Raw genomic sequence first — 25,699 nt, 5'->3', positions numbered from 1 at the left:
GGTTTTATATTTGTGACACTACTTGACTTGTACATATATGATTTGTTGAAATTATAACCCCCTTTCAAAATGTCCGGTTGTCAGTTTCTATTGGTTAGGTACAGAATGCTGCAGACAGGGAGTTCTCCTAAACTGTTCCGTTATGAGTAATCGGTAGTCAACGTGTATACCTATAGTAGTGCTTGGCCGTATCCTGGAATTGATGGCACGCTGGGAAGCACAAATCTGTATCTGGGGTGTTTAATTTGCCAGGAAGGTGAAGTGGGATTTGGACACTGGACCCTACTTAAATCAAGCTTCCCAGACAGCATCTGTGATTGCTTAGCAACCCGTCGCCCAGCAGAGATATCCACAGGGCGGTGGCTTTAGGAACGCTAATCGGGGAAGCTGATTATATAAGAACCCCCTAATAAACCACCCCGAAGCAGATCCATAACAATATGCATAACTTCAAGTTGAAAACAAAAGTTTTGGATTTCTTGGCACAAGGACCTTGAAGTTCAAATTCTGCTGCCATATTAATAGCTTTCTGATGCATGAGATGTCTGTTAACTTGCTAACCTGTAATGCACAAAATAGACCATAGCTTAAATAAGCATAAGTACACAAAATAAAGCATAACAGCCTTTGGAATCACAATTTTTTAAAAAGCTGATTAGAAGCAGAATTATGGCCAATTAGTGTAAAACATGTCCAATTGCCAGCCTATTGGATTTATGCAAATGAGGCATTCTCCCTTTGTGTTCTAGACTTGTGCACATGTATTGCTCATACATAATAAAAATTCTAGTCTTTGAAATCACTCAAAAATGTTTATTAGAAGCGGAATTATGATCAAATAGTGAAAACCTATTCAGATCACATATAGCCACCTCAATCTTGGATTTATGCAAATTCAGTACCTCCGGTTGCATAGTTTTGAAAAAAAACAACAGCAGTTTTGGGGCCTTATTTGCAGCACTATTAGTTGAATTTTGGTGAAAAACGTAAAAATGTCTATATAACCTTAATATTAGGTTAAGGGCATAAAAAATTTACGTCAGTCCCGCAGATCTTCAACCACGCTATTGATGCAAAATTTCATTCCGAAAGTCCCAGCCAGCTCTGAGATACAGCTCAGAATTTTTGATAATTGAGAGTGCAGTCAAACAACCCCTACAATGGCTAGAAGCCTCCCCCTTATCCTATGGCAGTGTAGGGGAGTGGGAGGCTTTAAAATATCCATTACCTCTTCATTTTTCTCTCATTTTGGATTCTCATCTTAGACTCGACTGGATATAAAAGAATGCCATATTGTTCGACATTTGAGGTGGGCAGAGTGGAGGGATTGTGGAAGAGCACAGTGACAACAAGACAACAAGTATATTTTCGATACAAACTAGGCCACCACGGTTGTTTTCATGTGTGTGATAAATATAGATATAACACTGGGCATTCATGGTACAATTAAAAACTAACCTGCAGTGAGGGCGCTTGGTGTTCCAGGATACTGGGGATAAGCAGGGGAAGGGCAAGGAAATGCAGCAGGATACCCTGAAGTGGCCAGGAGGGAAAGAAGAAGAAAACATATAATATTGGTCTAGTCCATGGATTCTTTTCCATCAAATAAATATATTCAACAACTCTTACTCAGGGTCAGACTCTGCTTCTTTTTCTTTTTTCTACTGTTGACATCACTAACATGCACACAATCCTTAATGAAGACCTAATGCAATATACAGCTTGCTCAACTTTGGGCCCCAATTATTATCGATGTTAAAACAAGAAATATGTCATGCATAGCACAATACTTGCAAAATCCAGATAAACAATATGCTTATAGATTTTATTAGTGAACCAATTCAGTGACCCGGTATGCAAATTCTGTTCAACCTAGCAGAGTACCCACCCTCCAGGTGGCTGGAGATTACACATTACTTGCTGAAAAGTAAATGTGCCGAAAGTGACTGAAGGGGTGTAAAGGTCAAAGTGAGCCCAAGGGACTATTGGGCTCTAAGGGTATATGAGGGTCTTAAAGGGTCTAACCGTCAAAAGTGTATTTTTCAACAGTAGTTCGGGTCAAAAGCGGTTCAACTCTAACGTCTATACGTATGCTGTTGTCACTACCAACAATTTGTGTGCATTTTTTCTTGAAAATACAAACATAATTTCACAAACTTCTTCTTTTCTTGGTTTTTGGTGTTCATAATCACGAATTTGACTTTAGCTTTGGATTCATTGGGCCTGGAAACATAGGATTAGCATTTAGAATGAAGTTTCTATGTCAATTACAAGCTGAGATATTCGGAAATTCTTATTTTATGGTGGCCATTTTGAAAATCCAAAATGGCGGCTATGCAGGCATCTGCGCAGATGTAAACATTGATTTTCAGATTCCTGATGCCATAAGTTTTCCAAAAATGCACTGCTTTGCTAATCTCCATAAATTTTGAAAGAAAGTGTTTTTATTGACATAGTGAACTGGACTACCAGCTCCTAAAACAAATGTACAGTATTTTTTGGCCTATAAGTCGATGTGGAATACAAGTCGAATTGGTTAATTTCCCCATTTTTCTTTCCCCGATTCATAGATAAGTCGATTTTGAGTACAAGATGAATCTAGATAATCTATGGTAGTCAGTACAGTTGCAGTCAGAACAACAGAGGTGTTAATTCCTCCCTGACACACAACACATGCTGCCTGCCTATGGTACATTCCAGGGTCATGAATATTAATGAGCTGTTTTGGGCATACTATTTGAATCACTTTGTAGAATGCCTTTTGGATAAATTAAGAATGCTAATTGTCCCCCGTCGCACCGCGGAGCGAAAGGGGGATTATGGTTTTCTCCTCTGTCCGTGTGTGCGTCCGTCCGTGCGTCGAAACGTGCGTGCGTGCGTCCGTCCGTGCCGTGCGTGCGTAAGTGAAGGGCCGAATTTTAATTTGGTGTGCGGGTGCAACCCACGTAAAAATCCAAGATGGCTGAAGCCATGTATGTCTGAACCTTGTGAGCGGAATATCTTGAAAAATAAGCGAAGTACCAAATTCTAATCTGGTGTGTGGGTGTATCTAGGCATAAGGAAGAACGCTATTGAAAATTGGGTCACCACGTCAAAATCCAAGATGGCCGCCACCATATATATGTCTGAACCTTGTGAACGAAATATCTTGAAAAATAAACAAACTACTAACTTCTAATCTGGTGTGTGCGTGTATCTACGCATAAGGAAGAACGCTATTGAAAATTGGGTCGCCAGGTCAAAATCCAAGATGGCCACCGCCATGTATGTCCGAACCTTGTGAGCGGAATATCTTGAAAAATAAGCGAAGTACCAACTTCTAATCTGGTGTGTGCGTGTATCTAGGCATAAGGTAGAACGCTATTGAAAATTCGGTCGCCACGTCAAAATCCAAAATGGCCACCACCATATATATATATATGTCTGAACCTTGTGAGCGAAATATCTTGAAAAATAAACGAACTACTAACTTCTAATCTGGTGTGTCGGTGTATCTACGCATAAAGAAGAACAACAACAACAACAACCATGCATTTTAAGGCCATTTTCCCTGCTAGAGCGGGGGTTAGCCTTGCGGTCCCCATGACAATGTTCTCCATCTTGACCTATTTTCTGCATCTCTCCTTGTTAACCCCCTTGCCCGCATTTCTTCTTCCACCATCTTTAGCCAAGTTTTTCTCGGTCTTCCCCGTCCTCTACTTCCTTCTACATTCATTTCCATCACTCTTCTCAACCAGTCACTTTCATCCTTCCTCAACACATGACCAAACCATCTCAACCTGTTCCTCTTCACAACATCAATCACAGGCTCTATTCCCATCATTTTTCGCAATTCATCATTTGTCTTCCTCTCTCTCAACGATACTCCGCACATCCATCGAACCATTCGCATTTCCACCCTTTCCAACCTTCGTTGCTGCTCTACGTTCATTACCCATGACTCGCTCCCATAAATCATAACACTTCTCACACATGCAGCATACACCTTTCCCTTCAGCTTCAACGACACTCCCCTCCTTATCAGCACGCCACTCAGTTCCCGAAACTTCTTCCATGCACATCTCACTCTAGCAACCGTTGCGGAGTCTGATCCACCTTCTCCATTCAGCATGTCTCCGAGGTAGCAAAATGTTTTCACACCTTCCAGCTTCACGCCGTCTCCAAGATCCAACTCAACATTTCCTCCATCTGCAGCTCCCTCTGTGCACACCTTACATTTGAATGTAGCTGCTACACTGGTTAATGACCCTCTCAGACCACTACATTTTTGATGAACCCACTCAGCGCACATTGTACATTGAATGGAGTTCACTCCGACACCCTTCCTGCACACAGCACAGGGCCACTTCCCAGTTCTTTCCACCTCACCACATGCTTTACCACTTGCCATCACCTTCGTCTTTCCGATATTCACCTTCAGACCTTTTGTCTCCAGACATTCCTTCCACTTGTTCATCTTTTCCTTCAGTCCATCCATACTTTCCGCAATCAACACCAGATCATCTGCATACAACAACTCCCACGGTAAACCCTCCTTTACGTTCTGAGCCAGCACCTCCATCACAGCTACAAATAGTAGTGGACTTAGTACCGACCCCTGATGCACTCCCACCTTCACCTCAAACTCACCACTGTTCCCGTCCTTCGTCCTTGCAGCTGTGCATGCTCTTTTGTACATTGCCATCACTACTCTGATCAACCATTCCTCCACTCCTAACTTCCTCATTGCCCATGTCAATACTTTGCGTGGAACCCTATGAAATGCTTTCTCCAGATCAACAAACCCAAGAAACAACTTCTTCCTCTTCTCCATGTACTTCTCCTGCAACTGCCTCACAATAAAAAGCACGTCTGTCGTTCCTCTTCCTGGCATAAATCCAAACTGCATTTCGTCGATCTTCACTTTCTTCCTTATCCTCCTCTCCAACACCCTTTCCAATACCTTCATTCCATGCTCCAATAACTTTATCGCTCGGTACGAGCCACACTCTAGAGGGTCACCTTTCCCCTTGTATAGAGGGACGAGGGTACTCAGTTCCCAAACCACTGGAATGCGGCCTTCTTTCACCGCCAGATTACAGATCTCTGTCATTCTCTTCACACCCCAACTTCCTGCTGCCTTCAACATATCTCCCACAACTCCCGTCGGCCCTCCCACTTTTCTACTCTTCATTGCTTTTATCGCTTCCTCAACTTCCTTCTCAGTTATCTTCTCTGCCAGTCCTAAAACTGGGGTACTGTCTATGTTGCCATCCCATTCATTCTCTGTATTCAACAGCATTTCCATATATCTTTTCCATCTTCCTTTAATTCCATCTGGGTCCACAACGATTTGTCCCACCTTCATCCTTCAAGCAACTCACCCCCATCACATCACACCTCTCTTTTGCTATCTGCTTTGCAATCCTGAATACTGCTCTCTGACCCTCTTCCGAATCCAAGCGTTCTCCGAACATTTTCCTACATGCCTCCTGCGCCTTTGCTACCTCTTTCTTTGCAGCCTTCTTGGGTGCCTTATAACTTTCATGCTCTGCTGTTTCTGCTCCCGTACCCTTCGCCTTCTGTCACTCCTTGAACTTCTTCCTCTTCTCGTCAATCCTCTTTCCAACTTCATCATCCCACCACCATTCGCCGAGGTCCCCCCCCCCACCCCCCCCCCCCCCCCCCCCCCCGTCGGTGAAGTGATGTGAGTTGACAAAGTGGAAGACACAAGGCCATATCCTCAAACCTCAAATAAGGCTAACCATGTCCTCGAACAAGTGAATTTTTATTTTATATTCTTAAACTTTTTGAAACTTATTCCATTGATATATGCCATGTTCAGCAGGATAGTTAGGTGTATCGAAGGATAAAAAACATGGATCTTCAGGAACGCTTATTGAAATTTTGAGCAAATGGGATTTGTACTTTGTGGACTTGTCTTCATTTCATTCGTTTCCTCATTCTCAGAAAAAGAAAATCTATTGAAATATCATTTGTGTTGTAGTTTTGACCCTAACTAATTGTACCATAAGAATAGTCTTCACAGCAAAGGAGTGTGTTCTTTATAAATAAATTATTTAATGTAATCGGGGATTTCTCGTTGCTATTCTATGAATATCGCTTTCTGGGATGTATTTAAGACCCCTGTCCCCCAAATAAATTTCATTTGAATCCATGCATTCCTACAAAGCAAGTAAAGTAAACTTTTTTATTTTTCACTCAATGCATCTTTTATCGATGTATTCTGATGAGAACTGGTATTCTGAGGAGATTGGTCTTCCTAAGAAGGAGAGCTTTAAGGAGGTCATCCTGCCTGCCTGCTTTGGCCTTGGTGTTATCATCCTCCACCATTGCCTGTTGATGGTCCTGTTCGTCTCCTCATCATCTCTTCGTCGTCCTGCTCATCTCATCGCCTGATCCGTGCCCATCCTCATCGCCTGCTCCGTGCCCATCCTCTCAACCGCTGCCACCAGGCATAAGTCGCCATTTTGTGTACCTCGCCCCGTCTGTGCTTGTGACTTGACGCCTTAGTTTTTATCCGATTTATTTTACTTCATTGAATGAATGAATGAATGATCGTTTTAAGGCCATTTTTCCCCGCTACAGCGGGGGTTAGCCTTGCGGGCCCCATGACAATCATGGTTCCCTGTTTTGAGGCAATGTTTTTATGGCCGGATGCCCTTCCTGACGTCAACCCTTGGTCACGCTCTTACGATGCGCAAGGATACAGTGTGCCTATTCTGAATCGGGGTACACACCGTGATCATTCATCCCAGCAAGCTGGTACTCAATTGGCCGACCTCGGAAGGATGACAGTCTGAGTCAACCCCCCTGGCGTTAATTCAGCGATCGACCGGGATTCGAACCCAGGATCCTAGGATCCCAAGGAAATGTCCTAGGATCCTAGGATTCATTGTACATAGTTATTATTGATTTCATTCTCCGTTTATTTGTTCGGGATTAAACCCATTTGGTTTTATTCAAAGCTTTATCCCGGTGTGTACCCTGGTTAGAATAGGTACACCGTATCCCTGCGTGTCGTAAGAGGCGACTAAGAGGGTTGGCGTCAGGAAGGGCATCCGGCCATAAAAACATTGCCTCAAAAAGAGAACCATGACAATTACAACTACATATGGCCAGGGTACAGCCTGAAGTGGAGATCGGTTTCTGAGGTTTGGGACATGGAATGTAGGGACAATGACAGGGAGATCAGGAGAAGTGGTGGAAGTATTGATCAGAAGAAGAGTGGACATATGTTGTGTGCAAGAGACGAGATGGAAGGGAAGTGGTGTGAGAATGGTGAAGGGTAGGCAGGGACAGAAATACAAGTTTGTGTGGCAAGGGTGCCCGGAGGGCGTGAATGGTGTTGGTGTCCTGTTTTCTGAGGAGTTTGTAGACAGTGTGGTGAGTGTGACTCGAGTGAGTGAAAGGTTGATGATGGTGAAAATGATGATTGGAAAGCTCTTGGTGAACGTCATCTCGGGATATGCTCCGCAGGTTGGTCGGAGCGATGAAAAGAGGGACAAGTTCTGGTGTGCGATAGAGAAGCTGATGGAAAACGTGAAAGATGAGGAAGTTGTTGTGGTAGGAGGAGACCTACATGGACATGTGGGGAGGAGTATGGACGGTTTTGAGGGAGTTCCTGGGGGTTACGGATATGGTGTGAGAAATGGAGAAGGTGAAAGGATTTTGGAGTTTGCTGATGGAGCTGATTTGTTGATTTGTAATAATCAGTTCCAGAAAGAGGATAATAAGCTTGTTACATACATGTCATGTGGGTCGACGACAACCGTTGACTACCTGATGGTGCATAGGCGAGATAGGGGGCACCTCCGGGACACAAAGGTGATCCTGGGGGAGGAGGCTGTTTCACAGCACCACTTGGTTGTCTGCGACATAAGGGTGAAAGGTGCGAGGAGAGCTCGGCGGGTGAAGTACCAACCGAGAATGAAGGTGTGGAGGTTGAAAGAGGTGACAGTAAGGGAGGCATTAAAAGAGAGGCTGAGTAGGGTAGAGGATGATGTGGTTGAGCTTGAACGTGGTTGGATGTCAATGAAAGATAGTCTGTTGGGAGCCGTTGGTGAGGTATGTGGATGGACAAAAGGACCACCGAGGCACTCGGAAACATGGTGGTGGGATGAGGAAGTTGGAAAGAGGATTGACGAGAAGAGGAAGAAGTTCAAGGAGTGGCAGAAGGCGAAGGGTACGGGAGCAGAAAAAGCAGAGCATGAAAGTTATAAGGCAGCCAAGAAGGCTGCAAAGAAAGAGGTAGCAAAGGCGCAGGAGGCATGTAGGAAAATGTTCGGAGAAAGCTTGGATTCGGAAGAGGGTCAGAGAGCGGTATTCAGGATTGCAAAGCAGATAGCAAAAGAGAGATGTGATGTGATGGGGGTGAGTTGCTTGAAGGATGAAGTGGGACAAATCGTTGTGGACCCAGAAGGAACAAGCATTCTGAGTATTGCGCTGCAATACATGTCCCCTACTGGCAGTCTGTCGTCCGGAAAACTGTTGGGGAAATTACCAAGGGCTATTTACCCACAGATTCTGAATCGTTCCCAATCGCTAATTACCTCATGACGGGCTCACCTGTGATTCGCACTTGGGACTTCGATTTATACACCTTGCAGACAGGTCAGCAGAAGCACGAGAAAATAAGTCGTTGATAAAGAACCTTTTGAGTCGCTAAATATCAGTAATTTATTATATTTTCCGGTTCATGATCAATGATCGATGTGCATATATATATGTTGCTCAGCTTGGCTCCGCCCCTCCAGAAAGCATGTGCTGTGTCGCGCTGTTGACGTTCGCGAGACAAGGCTGAGGGACGAGGCCGAGGACGCACAGTGCGGCTTGAGGAGAACTCTAAAATAAACAAGAGATATCCATTTTTTTTTTTTTTCCGTCTAATTAACGATATCTGCCAAACCACGTGCCCTATCGCAAATTCTAAAAGGACATTTTAGTAGATTGACATGCTGAACAGATCTGTGAAGTTTCCCCTCGATTGGATCAAAAATGAGGGAGCGGCTCGGTTTTAAAGGTTCATGCTTAAAAACGTCATAACTCTGAAACCATGTGACGCATGACGTCATGCTCGCTGACTTTTTTGTTCGTCATGGGTATGCGATTTTCCCTGCAAAGTTTGGCCTCGATCTGTTCAGCCGTTGCAGAGAAAAAGGGGTTTTCGTGTTTTCACGAAAAACAATATGGCGGCCGAACCACGTGACCTGTGACGTCATAATTACCATTAAAATATTCTACAGACCGAGTCCCTCCTATGGTGAAAATTTGATCTCAATCGGTCCTATTATTGCAGAGAAAATGTTTTTTAAAGGCAATTAAAACTTAAAATGGCACTGAGTACTGGTGAAATGGGTGTAGTACTGGTGAAAAATTGAGAAAACTACATAGGTACCTTTAAGAGGCCTTTACACAAAAACAAAGTCAAGTTAATATCTAATTTTCAGTTTTTCTTGAAAGATATAATCTTGGCTTTAACTCAGACCAGTTTCAACGCTTCTTTGTCATATTACATGCATATAATTTGCATAAATTAGACCGTCAATAAAAAACAAGGAAAAACAAAGAACACATTTCTACTTCTATCTTCTATGTCACCTATCATTCTTTTCACACAAAACTTGGTACATGTATTATACATGTGTTACTCTACTACCTGATGAGAGGATTTTGTGAAATTATGTCAAATGTTCACTAATTAGCTAATTATGCCAATTACCAGATAAAACTTGGTTGTCCTTCAATAAATCCACAATGGCTACTCCTATAAACAAAAGCCTTCATCATTTTAAAGGAAGTGATATTCTGAATATCCTGTCCAAATTTCAGCCCAAAAGAATGATGCATTTCCCAAGTTATAACAAATTTCATGCAAAATATTATATTGAATTGAATTGAAATTTGAATTTTTCAATAATTAGGGGTACTTCTATGACCTCTAATAGCATGATTCTTGTTTATAAGACTATAAGGAAACTGTTCAGCTTTAAAATAAAAAATAAAAAAAATAAAAAAATCACCTGTTCACCAGTACTACACCCTTAAGGATCATCAGAATTATCAGAATTCCCAAAGTTCAAAGTGCTATAACTTTGTTAAAAATGATCGAAACGTCGTGAAGTTCGAACTTGATCTGTAACTTGTCATGAGGAAACCATGTGCCAAGTTTGAAATCATTAGCATTAAGCGTTTAGAAAATAAGTCCGGAAAACTGTTCTTTGCGTGACGGACGCACGCAAAGAACAGTTTTCCGGACTTATTTTCTAAACGCTTAATGCTAATGATTTCAAACTTGGCACATGGTTTCCTCATGACAAGTTACAGATCAAGTTCGAACTTCACGACGTACCCCTGTATGGACTGACGGACGGAGGGACGGCGTGCAAACCTTTTGTCCCCTCCGGTGTACACCGGTAGGGGACTAATTAAAGGAAGATGGAAAAGATATATGGAAATGCTGTTGAATACAGAGAACGAATGGGATGGCAACATAGAGTAACCCAGTTTTAGGACCGGCAGAGAGGATAATTGAGAAGGAAGTTGAGGAAGCGATAAAAGCAATGAAGAGTAGAAAAGCGGGAGGGCCAACGGGAGTTGTGGGAGATCCTTCCGGGTTCGGTTGCGAGAGGACGCTGGCGTTGCATATTCGCCGCTTCTCCGACTGGATGGATGTACAGGGTCTGCTTCTACTTTTCTGACCTGACATCTCACACCTGTCCTGCCTTTTCACACCCGCACGTGCCGCGTGTTCTCCGGCTGGATAACGGAATCTGCTTTTGATGGTACGGAATACGGAATCGAAAGGCCCGCTCCCGTTGTTTGTGGCCGTGGCCTTGTTTGCCGGTGGCCTTGTGGCCTTGTTTGCCGCTGTGGTCTTGATTAGCGGCTGCAGTCGTTTGCCGCTGCGTTTGCCGCTGCGTTTGCCGCTGCGTTTGCCGCTTTGCCTCCTCGACCTTGGCCTCGTACTCGTCCCTTCGCTCCTGCCTGGCATGGCTCTGAAGTACTCCGCCGCAAGGCTTCTTCTGCTCAATACCCGCTCCACCCCATCATGCATCTCTGCCATCAAATCAAATGGACTCCTCCGACGACCCAGGTACATTCACCGTGGCTCCGGTCGCAAGTTTGTTTATTTGCAATCAGGTCACTCCATCCCCGTCCTCTGGTCGGCTCAGCGCACTCTCACTCTTCGTCCCAGCGCACCTGGTCACAGCAACCCACACGATCGCACCTCTTGCCTACGAACCCTGGCTAAATCACCTGAATTCATCCCTGCTGTTCAAAACAACATCAAGCTCACCCTGTTCAACACCCGGTCCCTCAACAATAAATGCCTCATCCTGAACGAATACATCCTGGATAACAAACTGGACTTTCTCTGTCTCACCGAAACCTGGCAACAACCTCTGGACTACTACACACTCAACCTCACCACACCCAATGGATATTCCTACGTCAATAAACCACGCTCGGAGGGCCGAGGTGGTGGAATTGCCGTTATCCACCGTCAAGACATCAAGACCAACCTCATCTCCATCTCATCTGCTCCATCATTTGAACACCTGGCTTTAAAACTCTCTGGTCACACGCAGTCAGTCATGGCTGTCGTCTACCGCCCTCCCAAACCACACCCATCATTCCTGTCTGACTTCTCCTACTTTCTGACCCAGCTATGTTCCCTCTCCCCCTCAATCCTCCTCCTTGGTGATTTCAATATCCACATGGACTCCACTGACTCCACAATAACCACTGACTTCACTGATTTACTCACCTGCTTTAACCTCACTCAACATGTCGACTTTCCTACCCATATCCGTGGTCACATTTTGGACCTTGTCTGCTCCACTGGATTAAATTTGCACCATCTCTATGGCTCCGACCTCACCCTCTCTGACCACTTAGCCATCACTCTGACCATCAACATCCCCGCCCCAACACCAAGGCATTATCGCACAATCAACTTCCGTAAGCTAAACGCTCTTTCACCTACCTCATTCTCATCCACCCTCTCTGAAAAAATGTCCACTTCTCCCTTCATTGACCTCCACACCCCTTCCGACCTCACTGACTACTACAACCACACTCTCTCCTCCTGCCTTGACCAGCTTGCGCCTGTAAAAACCAAAACAGTTTCTTTCACCCATTCTGCTCCCTGGTTTACCCCTGAACTCCACCTGATGAAAACTCGTGCTCGCCAACTTGAAAGACTCCGCAATAAAACGGGTCTCACAGTTCACTCCCAAGCCTACAAGGACCACATACAACACTACAAAGATGCCCTCTCCCGCGCCCGCTCTGCCTACTACTCTCAAATTATCCACTCTGGCTCCGGAAACCCAAAAGCACTCTTCTCGACAATAAACAAACTCCTCCGCCCCCTGAACACCACCACCCAGTCATTCACAGTAGACAACTGCATCTCCTTCCTCTCTTTCTTCCAACGCAAAATTGACAACATCTACAACAGCTTGACCACCGCCGCACCCGCTCCCCCTCCAACCACCTGCCCCCCCTTGTCCTGCCATCCCCTGTCTCGGTTCTCCCCAATCTCTCCTACTGACCTCTCTGAACTCCTCATAGGAATGAAAACTGCCACCTGCACTTTTGACCCCATCCCCTCCAGCTTTGTCAAAGCCTCCCTCCCTGCTCTCTCTCCACTTATCATTGCAACAATAAACTCCTCCCTGTCTACAGGCATCGTCCCACCTTCCCTCAAAATTGCTGCTGTTACCCCCATTCTAAAAAAACCTGGTCTAAACCCTGACACCCTAAACAACTTCAGACCCATCTCCAACCTACCCTTTCTGTCAAAAGTTTTGGAACGCGCTGTAGCCACTCAACTCAAACATCATCTCTCTGCCAATAACTTGTATGAAACATTCCAATCCGGATTCCGCTCCAACCACAGTACTGAAACTGCTCTCCTCAAAATCACCAACGACCTTCTCCTCTCCTCTGACGCTGGCAACCTCAACATTCTCGTCCTCCTCGACCTCAGCGCTGCCTTTGACACCATCGATCACACTATCCTCCTCACCCGACTTGAATCCACCTTTAACGTCACCGGCACTGCCCTCTCTTGGATTAAATCATACCTCTCTGACAGATGCCAGTTCATCTCCATCAATAACTGCAAATCCCCCACTGCTCCCCTCCCCCAAGGTGTCCCCCAAGGTTCAGTTCTTGGCCCCCTCCTCTTCATCCTTTACCTGTCCCCGCTCGGTCACTTAATCCGCCGTCATGGTCTCCAATTCCACTGCTTCGCCGATGACATCCAGCTTTTCATCTCCACCAAGTCCGTCTCCACCGACACCCACTCTATCCTGACAAACTGCATCACTGAAATAAAATCCTGGCTTCAAATCAACTTCCTCAAGCTTAACTGTGATAAATCTGAAATAATCATCATTGGCCCAAAAACGCTCACAAAATCCACCCATAACTTTGCCCTCAACATCGACGGTATCCCAGTATCCACCTCCCCTCACATCCGGAATCTTGGCGTCATCTTTGACCAAACCCTTTCCTTCGACAAATACACTAAACAGATCACAAAGTCAGCCTTCTTTCACCTGAAAAACATTGCCCGTCTCCGCTCATCCCTCTCCTCCACGGCTGCAGAAACCCTCATCCACGCCTTCATCACCTCCCGTCTGGACTACTGCAATAGCCTCCTCTATGGTTCACCCTCAAAAATCACCAATAAACTCCAATACATTCAGAACTCCGCTGCCCGTCTACTCACTCATTCCCGGACCCGTGACCACATCACCCCCGTCCTTTACAAGCTTCACTGGCTCCCCATCCCCCAGAGAATCCAGTACAAAATCCTCCTCTTGACATACAAAGCCCTCCATAACCTGGCCCCATCCTACCTGGCTGACCTCCTCTCCAGACACACTCCCACCCGCAACCTCCGCTCTGCTGGTACCAACCTCCTGACCCCCTCCATCCGGACCAAATTCAGATCCTGGGGGGACAGGGCCTTCTCCATCGCTGCTCCCACCCTCTGGAACTCACTACCTCACACCATCAGAGACTCCTCCTCACTCACCACATTCAAAACATCACTAAAGACCCACCTGTTCAACGCTGCATTCAACATTCAACCCACAGCATTTAACCCCTGACTATCTCTTCTCCTTCTCCCTCCTTTTGCTTTAAATATTTCCCTATTGATTCTTGTCTTGTCTTTTTGATTCTTGTCTTATATATATGCCGTATATCGCTGCTGTTTGTTTTCTTGATTCTTGTCTTTTTGCAATTGTTGTTTTCATGTATTGTTATGCATTATGTTTTCCACTCTGTCAAAGCGCCTTTGGGCTTCTGGAAAAGCGCTATACAAAATAAATGAATTATTATTATTATTATTATATGTTGAAGGCAGCAGGAAGTTGGGGTGTGAAGAGAATGACAGATCTGTAATCTGGTGGTGAAAGAAGGCTGCATTGCAGTGGATTGGGAACTGAGTACCCTCGTCCCTCTATACAAGGGGAAAGGTGACCCTCTAGAGTGTGGCTCGTACCGAGCGATAAAGTTATTGGAGCATCGAATGAAGGTATTGGAAAGGGTGTTGAAGAGGAGGATAAGGAAGAAAGTGAAGATCGACGAAATGCAGTTTGGATTTATGCCAGGAAGAGGAACGACAGACATGCTTTTTATTGTGAGGCAGTTGCAGGAGAAATACATGGAGAAGAGGAAGAAGTTGTTTTTTGGGTTTGTTGATCTGGAGAAAGCATTCGATAGGGTTCCACGCAAAGTATTGACATGGGCATTGAGGAAGTTAGGAGTGGAGGAATGGTTGATCAGAGTAGTGATGGCAATGTACAAAAGAGCGTGCACAGCTGTAAGGACGAAGGACGGGAACAGTGGTGAGTTTGAGGTGAAGGTGGGAGTGCATCAGGGGTCGGTACTAAGTCCACTACTATTTGTAGCTGTGATGGAGGTGCTGGCTCAGAACGTAAAGGAGGGTTTACCATGAGAGTTGTTGTATGCAGATGATCTGGTGTTGATTGCGGAATGTATGGATGGACTGAAGGAAAAGATGAACAAGTGGAAGGAATGTATGGAGACAAAAGGTCTGAAGGTGAATATAGGAAAGACGAAGGTGATGGCAAGTGGTAAAGCATGTGGAAAAGCATGTGGTGAGGTGGAAAGAACTGGGAAGTGGCCATGTGCTGTGTACAGGAAGGGTGTCGGAGTGAACTCCATTCAATATACAATGTGCGCTGAGTGGGTTCATCAAAAATGTAGTGGTCTGAGAGGGTCACTAACCAGTGTGGCAGCTACATTCAAATGTAAGGTGTGCACAGAGGGAGCTGCAGATGGAGGAAATGTTGAGTTGGATCTTGGAGACGGCGTGAAGCTGGAAGGTGTGAAAACATTTTGCTACCTCGGAGACATGCTGAATGGAGAAGGTGGATCAGACTCGGCAACGGTTGCAAGAGTGAGATGTGCATGGAAGAAGCTTCGGGAACTGAGTGGCGTGCTGATGAGGAGGGGAGTGTCGTTGAAGCTGAAGGGAAAGGTGTATGCTGCATGTGTGAGAAGTGTTATGATTTATGGGAGCGAGACATGGGTAATGAACGTAGAGCAGCAATGAAGGCTGGATAGGGTGGAAATGCGAATGGTTTGGTGGATGTGCAGAGTATCTTTGAAAGAGAGGAAGACAAATGATGAATTGCGAAAGATGATGGGAATAGAGCCTGTGATTGATGCTGTGAAGAGGAACAGGTTGAGATGGTTTGGTCATGTGTTGAGGAAGGATGAAAGTGACTGGTTAAGAAGAGTGATGGAAATGAATGTAGAAGGAAGTAGAGGACGGGGAAGACCGAGAAAGACTTGGCTAAAGATGGTGGAAGAAGAAATACGGGCAAGGGGGTTAACAAGGAGAGATGCAGAAAATAGGGCAAAATGGAGAAGATTGTCATGGGGACCGCAAGGCTAACCCCCGCTCTAGCAGGGAAAATGGCCTTAACATGCATGTTGTTGTTGCATCTTTTATCGATGTCATATTGTACTCCCACCCCTTCACCCCTCCCCTCTCCCTCCACCCCCATTCTTGGTCCCCATATATCTTGGCCAGCACATAAACCCCCTCCATGCATCTTGGGCAACATTTACCCCCCCACCCCCAATTTATCTTGATCCACATTTATCCCTCCCATATATCTTGGGTGGGAGAGGGGGTGCGTAAAATGTGCACCGTTTCTTAGTCACAAATTACTCATCTATGTCATATGGGCATACGTACCCCTGTATGTAATCATCCCCATTGCCCTCCACCCCCCACGCCCCCCCCCAATATATCCTGATCTCCACTTACCCCCCCCCATATATCTTGCTTCCCATTTACCCTCCCCCTCCCCCCCATAAATCTTGCGCCCTATTTATCCTCTCCATACCCCCATATTTCTCGGCAATTTACCCTCCCCTATATATATATTTAGGTCCCCATTTATCCTTCCCCTCCCCTCTTGCTCCCCCATTTACCCTCTCCTTCCCCCCATATATGTTGGTTTCTCATTTACCCTCCCTCTAGCCCCATATATCTTGCTCCCCAATTTACCCTCCCCCTCCATATATATTGGTCTCCTATTTATCCTTTTCCCTCCTCCTCCCCCCCCCCCCCCAATATATCTTACTCCCTCATTTACCCTCCCCTTACCCCCATATATCTTAGTCCTCCATTTCTCCCCCCCCCCCCCCCCACACTATATGGTTATTCATGCCTGTTGTTACCCTCCCTCCAGCCCCATATATCTTGCTCCCCCATTTATCCTCCCTCTAGCCCCATATATCTTGCTGCCTCATTTACCCTCCCCTTACCCCCATATATCGTAGTCCTCCATTTATTCTTCCCTCCACACCCCTCCCCCTCCCCACCATATATATTGGGCCATCATTTACCCTCCCCATAGCGCCATATATCATGCTCCCCCATTTATCCTTTCCGGTCCCTCATTTATCCTTCCCCTCCCCCCATATATCTTGCTCCACCATTTACACTCCCCCTCCCCTATACATCTTGCTCCCTCATTTACCCTCTCCTTACCCCCATATATATCTTAGTCCTCCATTTATCCTCCCAACCATATATATTGGTCCTTCATTTACCCTCCCTCCAGCCCCAAATATCTTGCTCCTCCATTTGCCGTCCCTCTAGCCCAATATATCTTGCTCCTCCATTTAACCTCCCCCTCCCCCATACATCTTGCTCCCCCATGTACCCACCCCCTCCATATATCTTGATCCCACATTTACCTTCTACCCTACGCCCATTTCCCCTGCCCCACCCATATATATATTGGTCCCTCATTTATCCCGTCCTACCCCCATTTACCTTGCTCCCCCTCCTCCCATTTATCCTTCCCCCATACCTGGGTATGGCTGCATGCTTCCTTTAGTGGCCAGGAAGGCTGGGCTACTCTGAAAGGGAGTGAATCCTGGGTTCATAACTTCACACCTGTGAGCAAAAGATACTTTTCATTCATTATTATTAATCACATTTACACAAAATGGTCGCTATTTCACATTGTGCCGAGTACAAGTAACAACATTAAATCTTTATAATTGATTTGTTCGTTTTCAATTGGAGGTGAAACAATCACCATTGTTGTGAAACAATAAAAGCAAAAACATTTTTAAAGGTTCATTCTCTGCTAATCACAACATCAGAGGTTCGAGTCAGAAATATTAAAATTTAACTCCAGACATCCTCTTTTATCCACCATTATCTCCACCTGACAACCAAATAACTCCATCCATCCTTTTATCCACCATTATCTCCTCCTCCTCCTCCTCCCACATCCAAATAACTCCATCCATCCTCTTTAATCCATCATTATCTCCTCACACATCCAAATAACTCCATCCATCCTCTTTTATCCACCATTATCTCCTGACATCCAAATAACTCCATCCATCCTCTTTTATCCATCATTATCTCCTCCCACATCCAAATAACTCCATCCATCCTCTTTTATCCATTATCTTCTCCTCCTCCCACATCCAAATAACCCCATCCATTCTCTTTTATCCACCATTATCTCCTTCTCCTCCTCCTTCTCCTCCTTCTCCTCCTCCCCCTCCTCCCCCTCCTCCTCCTACATCCAAATAACTCCATCCATCCTCTTTTATCCACCCTCATCTCCTCCTCCTCCTCCCCCTCCCAAATCCAAACAACTCCATCCATCCTCTATTATCCACCATTATCTCCTCCGACTCCCACGTCCAAATAGCTCCATCCATCCTCTTTTATCCACAATTATCTCCTCCTCCTCCTCCCACATCCAAATAACTGCATCCATCCTCTTTTATCCACCATTATCTCCTCCTCCTCCCACATCCAAATAACTCCATCCATCCTCTTTTATCCACCATTATCTCCTCCTCCCACATCCAAACAACTCCATCCATCCTCTTTTATCTCCTCCTCCTCCTCCCCTCCCAAATCCAAACAACTCCATCCATCCTCTAATATCCACCATTATCTCCTCCGACTCCCACGTCCAAATAGCTCCATCCATCCTCTTTTATCCACCATTATCTCCTCCTCCTCCCACATCCAAATAGCTCCATCCATCCTCTTTTATCCACCATTATCTCCTCCTCCTCCCACATCCAAATAACTGCATCCATCCTCTTTTATCCACCATTATCTCCTCCTCCTCCCACGTCCAAATAGCTCCATCCATCCTCTTTTATCCACCATTATCTTCTCCTCCTCCCACATCCAAATAACTCCATCCATCCTCTTTTATCTCCTCCTCCTCCTCCCCCTCCCACATCCAAATAACTCCATCCATCCTCTTTTATCCAACATTATCTCCCACTCCCAAATCCAAACAACTCCATCCATCCTCTATTATCCACCATTATCTCCTCCGACTCCCACATCCATATAGCTCCATCCATCCTCTTTTATCCACCATGATCTCCTCCTCTCACATCCAAATAACTCCATCCTCTTTTATCCACAATTATCTCCTCCTACTCCAACATCCAAATAATTATATCCATCCTCTTCTATCCACCATTATCTCCTCCTCTAATATCCAAATAACTCCATCCATCCTCTTTTATCCACCATTATCTCCTCCTCCTCCTCCTCCTCTCACAATCAAATAACTCCATCCATCCTCTTTTATCCACCATTATCTCCTCCCACATCCAAATAACTAAATCCTCTTTTATCCACCATGATCTCCTCCTCTCACATCCAAATAACTCCATCCTCTTTTATCCACCATATCTCCTCCTACTCCTCCTCCTCCTCTCACATCCAAATAACTCCATCCATCCTCTTTTATCCACCATTATCTCCTCCTCCTCTCACATCCAAATAACTCCATCCATCCTCTTTTATCCACCATTATCTCCTCCTCCCACATCCAAATAACTTCATCGTCTTTTATCCACCATATCTCCTCCTCCTCCTCTCACATCCAAATAACTCCATCCTCTTTTATCCACCATATCTCCTCCTACTCCTCCTCCTCCTCTCACATCCAAATAACTCCATCCATCCTCTTTTATCCACCATTATCTCCTCCTCCTCTCACATCAAAATAACTCCATCCATCCTCTTTTATCCACCATTATCTCCTCCTCCCACATCCAAATAACTTCATCGTCTTTTATCCACCATATCTCCTCCTCCTCCTCTCACATCCAAATAACTCCATCCATCCTCTTTTATGCACCATTATCTCCTCCTCTAACATCCAAATAACTCCATCCAGCATTCTCTTTTATCCACCATTATCTCCTCCTCCTCCTCCTCCTCCCACATCCAAATAACTCCATAATCCTCTTTTATCCACCATCTCCTCCTTCTCCTGCTCCTCCTCCAACATCCAAATAACTCCATACATCCTCTTTTATCCACCATTATCTCCTTCTCCTCCTCCTCCTCCTCCTCCTCCCACATCCAAATAACTCCATCCATCCTCTTTTATCCAACATCTCCCCCTCCTCCTCCAAAAAACGCCATCCTCTTTTATCCACCATCATCTCCTCGTCCTACATCCAAATAACTCCATACATCCTCTTTTATCCACCATTATCTCCTCCTCCAACATCCAAATAACTCCATCCATCCTCTTTCATCCACCATTAACTCCTCCCACATCCAAATAACTCCAGTCAACCTCTTATCCACCATTATCTCCTCCTCCTCCTCCTCCCCCTCCTCCTCCTACATCCAAATAACTCCATCCATCCTCTTTTATCCACCATTATCTCCTCCTGGCATCCAAATAACTCCATGCATTCTCTTTTATCCACCATTATCTCCTCCTGGCATCCAAATAACTCCATGCATTCTCTTTTGTCCACCATTATCTCCTCCTCTCACATCCAAATAACTCCATCTTCTTTTATCCACAATTATCTCATCCTCCTCCTCTCACATCCAAATAACTCCAGCCATCCTCTTTTATCCACAATTATCTCCTCCTCCTCCTGCTCCTCCACTCACAACCAAATAACTCCATCCATCCTCTTTTATCCACCATTATCTCCTCCTCTCACATCCAAATAACTCCATCCTCTTTTATCCACCATATCTCCTCCTCCTCCTCCTCCTCCTCCTCCCACATCCAAATAACTCCATCCATCCATCCACTTTCAACCACCATTAACTCCTCCCACATCCAAAATAACTCCATCCATCCTCTTTCATCCACCATTAACTCCTCCCACATCCAAATAACTCCATCCATCCTCTTTTATCCACCATTATCTCCTCCTCCTCTCACATCCAAATAACTCCATCCATCCTCTTTTATCCACCATTATCTCCTCCTGACATCCAAATAACTCCATCCATCCTCTTTTATCCATCATTATCTCCTCCTCCCACATTCAAATAACTCCATGCATTCTCCTTTATCCACCATTATCTCCTCCTCTCACATCCAAATAACTCCATCCTCTTTTATCCACCATTATCTCCTCCTGGCATCCAAATAACTCCATCCATCCTCTTTTATCCACCATTATCTCCTCCTCCCACATCCAAGTAACTCCATCCATCCTCTTTTATCCACCATTATCTCCTCCTCTCACATCCAAATAACTCCATCCAGCATTCTCTTTTATCCACCATTATCTCCTCCTCCTCCTCCTCCCACATCCAAATAACTCCATCCACCCTCTTTTATCCACTATATCTCCTCCTCTCACATCCAAATACCTCAATCCATCCTCTTTTATCCACCATTATCTCCTTCTCCCACATCCAAATAACTCCATCCAGCATTCTCTTTTATCCACCATTATCTCCTCCTCCTGCTCCCACATCCAAATAACTCCATACATCCTCTTTTATCCACCATTATCTCCTCCTCCTCCATCCAAATAACTCCATCCATCCTCTTTTATCCACCATTATCTCCTACTCCCACATCCAAATAACTCCATCCATCCTCTTTTATCCACAATTATCTCCTACTCCCACATCCAAATCACTCCATCCATCCTCTTTTATCCACAATTATCTCCTCCTACTCCCACATCCAAATAACTCCATCCATCCTCTTTTATCCACAATCTCCTACTCCCACATCCAAATAACTCCATCCATCCTCTTTTATCCACAATTATCTCCTCCTACTCCCACATCCAAATAACTCCATCCATCCTCTTTTATCCACAATTATCTCCTCCTCTCACATCCAAGTAACTCCATCCATCCTCTTTTATCCACAATTATCTCCTCCTACTCCCACATCCAAATAATTACATCCATCCTCTTTTATCCACAATTATCTCCTACTCCCACATACAAATAACTACATCCATCCTCTTATCCACAATTATCTCCTCCTACTCCCACATGCAAAGAATTACATCCATCCTCTTTTATCCACCATTATCATTATGATTATCTCTTCCTTCCTCCCACATCCAAATCTGCAGTTGTATCATCACGTTCACGTCGCCGTCGCCATAAACCCCTCCCCCCGTTTTCCTATTGGTTTTGCATCCCATCACAGCTCCGTCATTATCGTCTGTGGGAAACCGATCCCCACGTGAGAAGAGCTCCCAGTCGTAAAAAAAACGTTCTACGTCACAACTGAAAACGAGGTTCGTCCTCAGGCCTAAATCACAAGGATGGACCTCCGCACTTTAGCTTGACGCTCCACGCTCTCCGGACGAGGCCGGGACGAGCTGAACCAGACGACTCTCTCTCTCTCTCTCTATCTCTCTCCACCCACCTCTCACAGGCTGCGCTGCGTTCGTGTTGACGTCTTCTACGTACGCGTTCACGTCGGCTCTGCACTAGTTCGGAAAATTATGGCAACGCGCAATGAAGATCTACTGGCCACGTGACCCCAAGCGGACGAATCCAAGAGCGATAAGCTTATGCGCGTGCGCGCGACTCGTCCATGATCGAGCTCGAGATGTTTACGTTTGACGTGGGCGGTTCACGTGCTTCGTGTGAAGTCGAACGTCATGACGTATATTGCGGGGAAAAATACCTAACATCCGGATCGTTGACGTCATTGAAGAATGACATCACCACAAATAACTGATTTATTTATGAATCTACATATAATATGTAAATTGTGTAACTATACCAATACATTTTATATCATTGCAAAGTTAATATTGTATGAGGAGAAGATAAGTATAGGAATAGCGAGGTTGTGAAGAAGCACTGACCATCGAATTAACCCGTTCCTTTCAGGCCCTACAAATAGATACACTTTGCACTATTTATAATATGATATATAATATGATATATAAACCCAGCTTGCATTTGGAATCTCTGATGAATTCACAATTTCCTTTGAAATTACTCTTGCTCGTTTCTTTGAGGAAAGCTTTGGTCAAAACGTAAAAGTAAACGCGCCATTTATTCATGCGGGTGCATCATTTCATTTCGCGAATGAACGTGACGTTTTGTCCGTCTTGTGCCGTGGCTAATGGCTCGCTCCTGCACTGTTTCCTTAATGTGCGGTACTGTGCGGCATGTGAAATCCCTGTGGAGTATATGGTAACGATATGGAATTTAGTCAGCACACGTGGCATGCAATGGCCTGCCCTTTTCGAAAGGGACCGTGAGATGAACGTCCACAAGCGTATGCTAGCAAAAGGACAGCCGGTTTACGTCCCATTTGACGGCGCCATTCCACTCGTAGATTATGCAACCGACGACCTGGATACGAAGGCCCGGCCAAGTTAAATGTGGACTCCGACTCCGATGAGAAATTATGACCGATAAATATATTATCGATATTTCAGTGTTGGCCTTCTTCTTCTTCTTTCAAATGCAGCACACGACTGCTATGCTGTGGCGCCCCCTGTAGGTTAGGTCAGAATTTTGTATTTTTTTTCAGGGTGCCGGCGATGGCTCGCCTACTCTTCGCGAAGGACACCGTAGGATCTTTAACGTCCACCAACGTCCAAGCTGGCAGACGGGACGTGCGGTTTAACCTCCATTCCAGGGACAGCACACACATTGATGAATCACCTTACCTACGAGACATTAGGATGACAGTTTCTATCTTGGTCGGGATTCTAACCCAGGCAGACAGCTTCGAGGCGAGTGTTCGTACCCCTAGGTCATCATACCAGGGTGCTGGATGGGAATGATTTTAAATATCAATTCTGGGACCATCAAGTTCAACGCTCATGTGTAGGAAGTGAACAGACTCTTCTGATTCAGTGTGGCAGAGAAAGTTTACGGCTTAACCCGTAGGACAATGCCGTCTGGAACAGCATTTGCCAATCCGGTGCGGTCCCTCCCATCTACTTTCTGAACAATTCTCTTGAAGAAGTTCTGTCACTCAAGCTTTTGGGTCTCACTATCTGCCATGATCTTTCCTGGTAAAACCATATTTCCAAGCTGGCCTCCAAAGCCAGTCGCCGACTGGGCATCCTCCGTCGTGCGAAGTCCTTCCTTGGCACACCTGAGCTCCTCACCACGTACAAGGCGTTCATCCGCAGCTTGATGGAATACTGGTCTCCCCTCTGGGCTGGTGCTCCTGCCAGCTTCACACTGCAGAAACCAAAGCATTCAGAATCAATGGAATCTCCCGTGATGAAGCTGATTCTGAGGGCCTTTCTCTCTCTCACCGCAGGCAGTTAGGTTGTCTTTCTGTCTTCTACAGATTCCTCTCCGGCCTTGCTCCCACTGTTCTGTCTGTGCTCTGTCCCCCAAATATTCCTGCAGGACGCACAAGATCTGCCAGCAATCCTCTTCTGGTGAAACTGCCAAAATCGAGTCTCTGCTCACCTTTACTCCTTCATTCCTCTTTTCTCCCGCCTCGGGAACAAACTCCCACACTCTCTTCAATCCTTCTCCTCGCTCCAGGTCTTTAAAACAGCTGTTCACCACCATCTCTTTTCTTCCCCCATCCAAAACCTTGATATTTTCTACCCCCGTTAAAACACCCCAAATCCACCTCTTTAAATCCCCAACTTCTTTCCTGAAATTCCTAGAAGTGTTAATTTGCTTTATACCGTGTACCCCTCCCTCCTGTGTCTTTCCTCTGATTCTATTTTGGCTAATTCCAAGGCTTCACTCCTCAACTTTACCCACAGTTCTAAACCCATGTGACTCACAATAACCAAAACAATCTCTGCCTTTTTCATACCAGATGCCACACTAACTCCAAGATCATCAGCTAGGCTCATAACTCTACCTTATGTAACAGTTCTACATCTTGTACTGATAGCCCCTTCTTCTCCACAAATTCCTTCACGTCAAAATACATCTCCTCAGCCATGGTATACAACTGCAGTAAATATAGAAGTACCAGCACCATAAACAAAAGTCAAAGTATCTTACCAATGATAAAACCCAATAATGAAAAAGAAAAACCAAGACAGGTATCATACAATTCCAATCCTGGATGAGCCCCAAATTTGTTACGGCCTGAAGCACACCAAGCCAAGCATGTGATCAAACCGGCTTTATGTATAGGTTATTGTTACGGATTCGTCACTTCCGTTGTTGTGGTTCTCATCCACTGTAAACATTTTTGGTTGCATGTACTATTATTGTTATCGTTTAAGTGAAATAGAGATACCTGTTTTCAAAAGGTAAAAAAAGTTAGTGTTTTAAAAGTAACCGGAAACCGGATCGGGAACCAGAGGAAGAAGAAGAGAAAAAAGAGGCGGAGCAAGTGAGGTCAGAGAAGGAGCCGAGCTGCTTGGAGGTCTGGAGCAAACGCTGGCGAACGGGGGTCACTAGCGAACTTTGGGGTTTCCTGGGAAAGGGATTCCTGCGACAGAGTTGTTATCGCTGTGACAGATAAACCTGCATGTCAGGTTTTGCGGTTGATTCCGAAGAGATTCATTGGAGTGCCGTTACGTCTCGCGTATGGGCCATTGGCCATTTCGCCTCGCGCCTGATTTCGCATCGCTCCAGGTTTTTCACCTCGCTCCACCCATTTCAACGCATCCAGCCGTTAGCTTGGTTTGCATGTGTAACGTGGATTTCAAGTGGGAATTTGCAGTTCGCCGTCTGTGAGCCGTTGAACGTCCATACCCGAAAGTGTGATTTCCCAGTCGCTTTCTTGAGGGTACCTTTGCCTATCTTTGGCAGTGTGACTGTCAACCGAACGGGATTCTGGTCTCGATACGACATCGTTCCGACGATCACTGGAGCCTGGATCGACTTTGGCTTGATGCCGGGATAGAGACATTGGGAATGTTCTTTTCGCTCACTTGGAGCACAGTGAGTTAC

The 25,699-nt window shown here is 45.3% G+C and overlaps 1 protein-coding gene across 11 annotated transcripts in view; it reads right to left on the bottom strand.

Annotated features, from left to right (window-relative positions):
- LOC137429825 (protein FAM168A) overlaps positions 1 to 22,446 on the bottom strand; it is a 98,599-nt gene extending 76,153 nt beyond the window's left edge. For 3 of the 11 annotated variants that reach the window (XM_078778259.1, XM_078778297.1, XM_078778335.1), the window contains exons 1-3: positions 22,221 to 22,349; positions 17,379 to 17,464; positions 1,459 to 1,533 (exon numbers count right to left, since the gene is read on the bottom strand). In XM_078778259.1, the coding sequence (XP_078634385.1) occupies positions 1,459 to 1,533; positions 17,379 to 17,454 (151 nt within the window). In that variant the 5' untranslated portion in view covers positions 17,455 to 17,464; positions 22,221 to 22,349. Of the gene's footprint in view, positions 1 to 1,458; positions 1,534 to 17,378; positions 17,465 to 21,872 lie in introns of all 11 variants that reach the window. The other 8 variants (XM_068120112.2, XM_078778320.1, XM_078778306.1 and 5 more) reach the window with 7 other exon arrangements.
- Positions 22,447 to 25,699: the final 3,253 nt, after the last annotated feature.

Source organism: Myxine glutinosa, chromosome 1, assembly GCF_964187855.1.
Source record: "Myxine glutinosa chromosome 1, kmMyxGlut1.1, whole genome shotgun sequence".
Lineage (NCBI taxonomy): Eukaryota > Metazoa > Chordata > Myxini > Myxiniformes > Myxinidae > Myxine > Myxine glutinosa.
The sequence above is the reverse complement of the archived record's forward strand: the minus strand, read 5'-3'. Positions and strand labels throughout refer to the sequence as shown.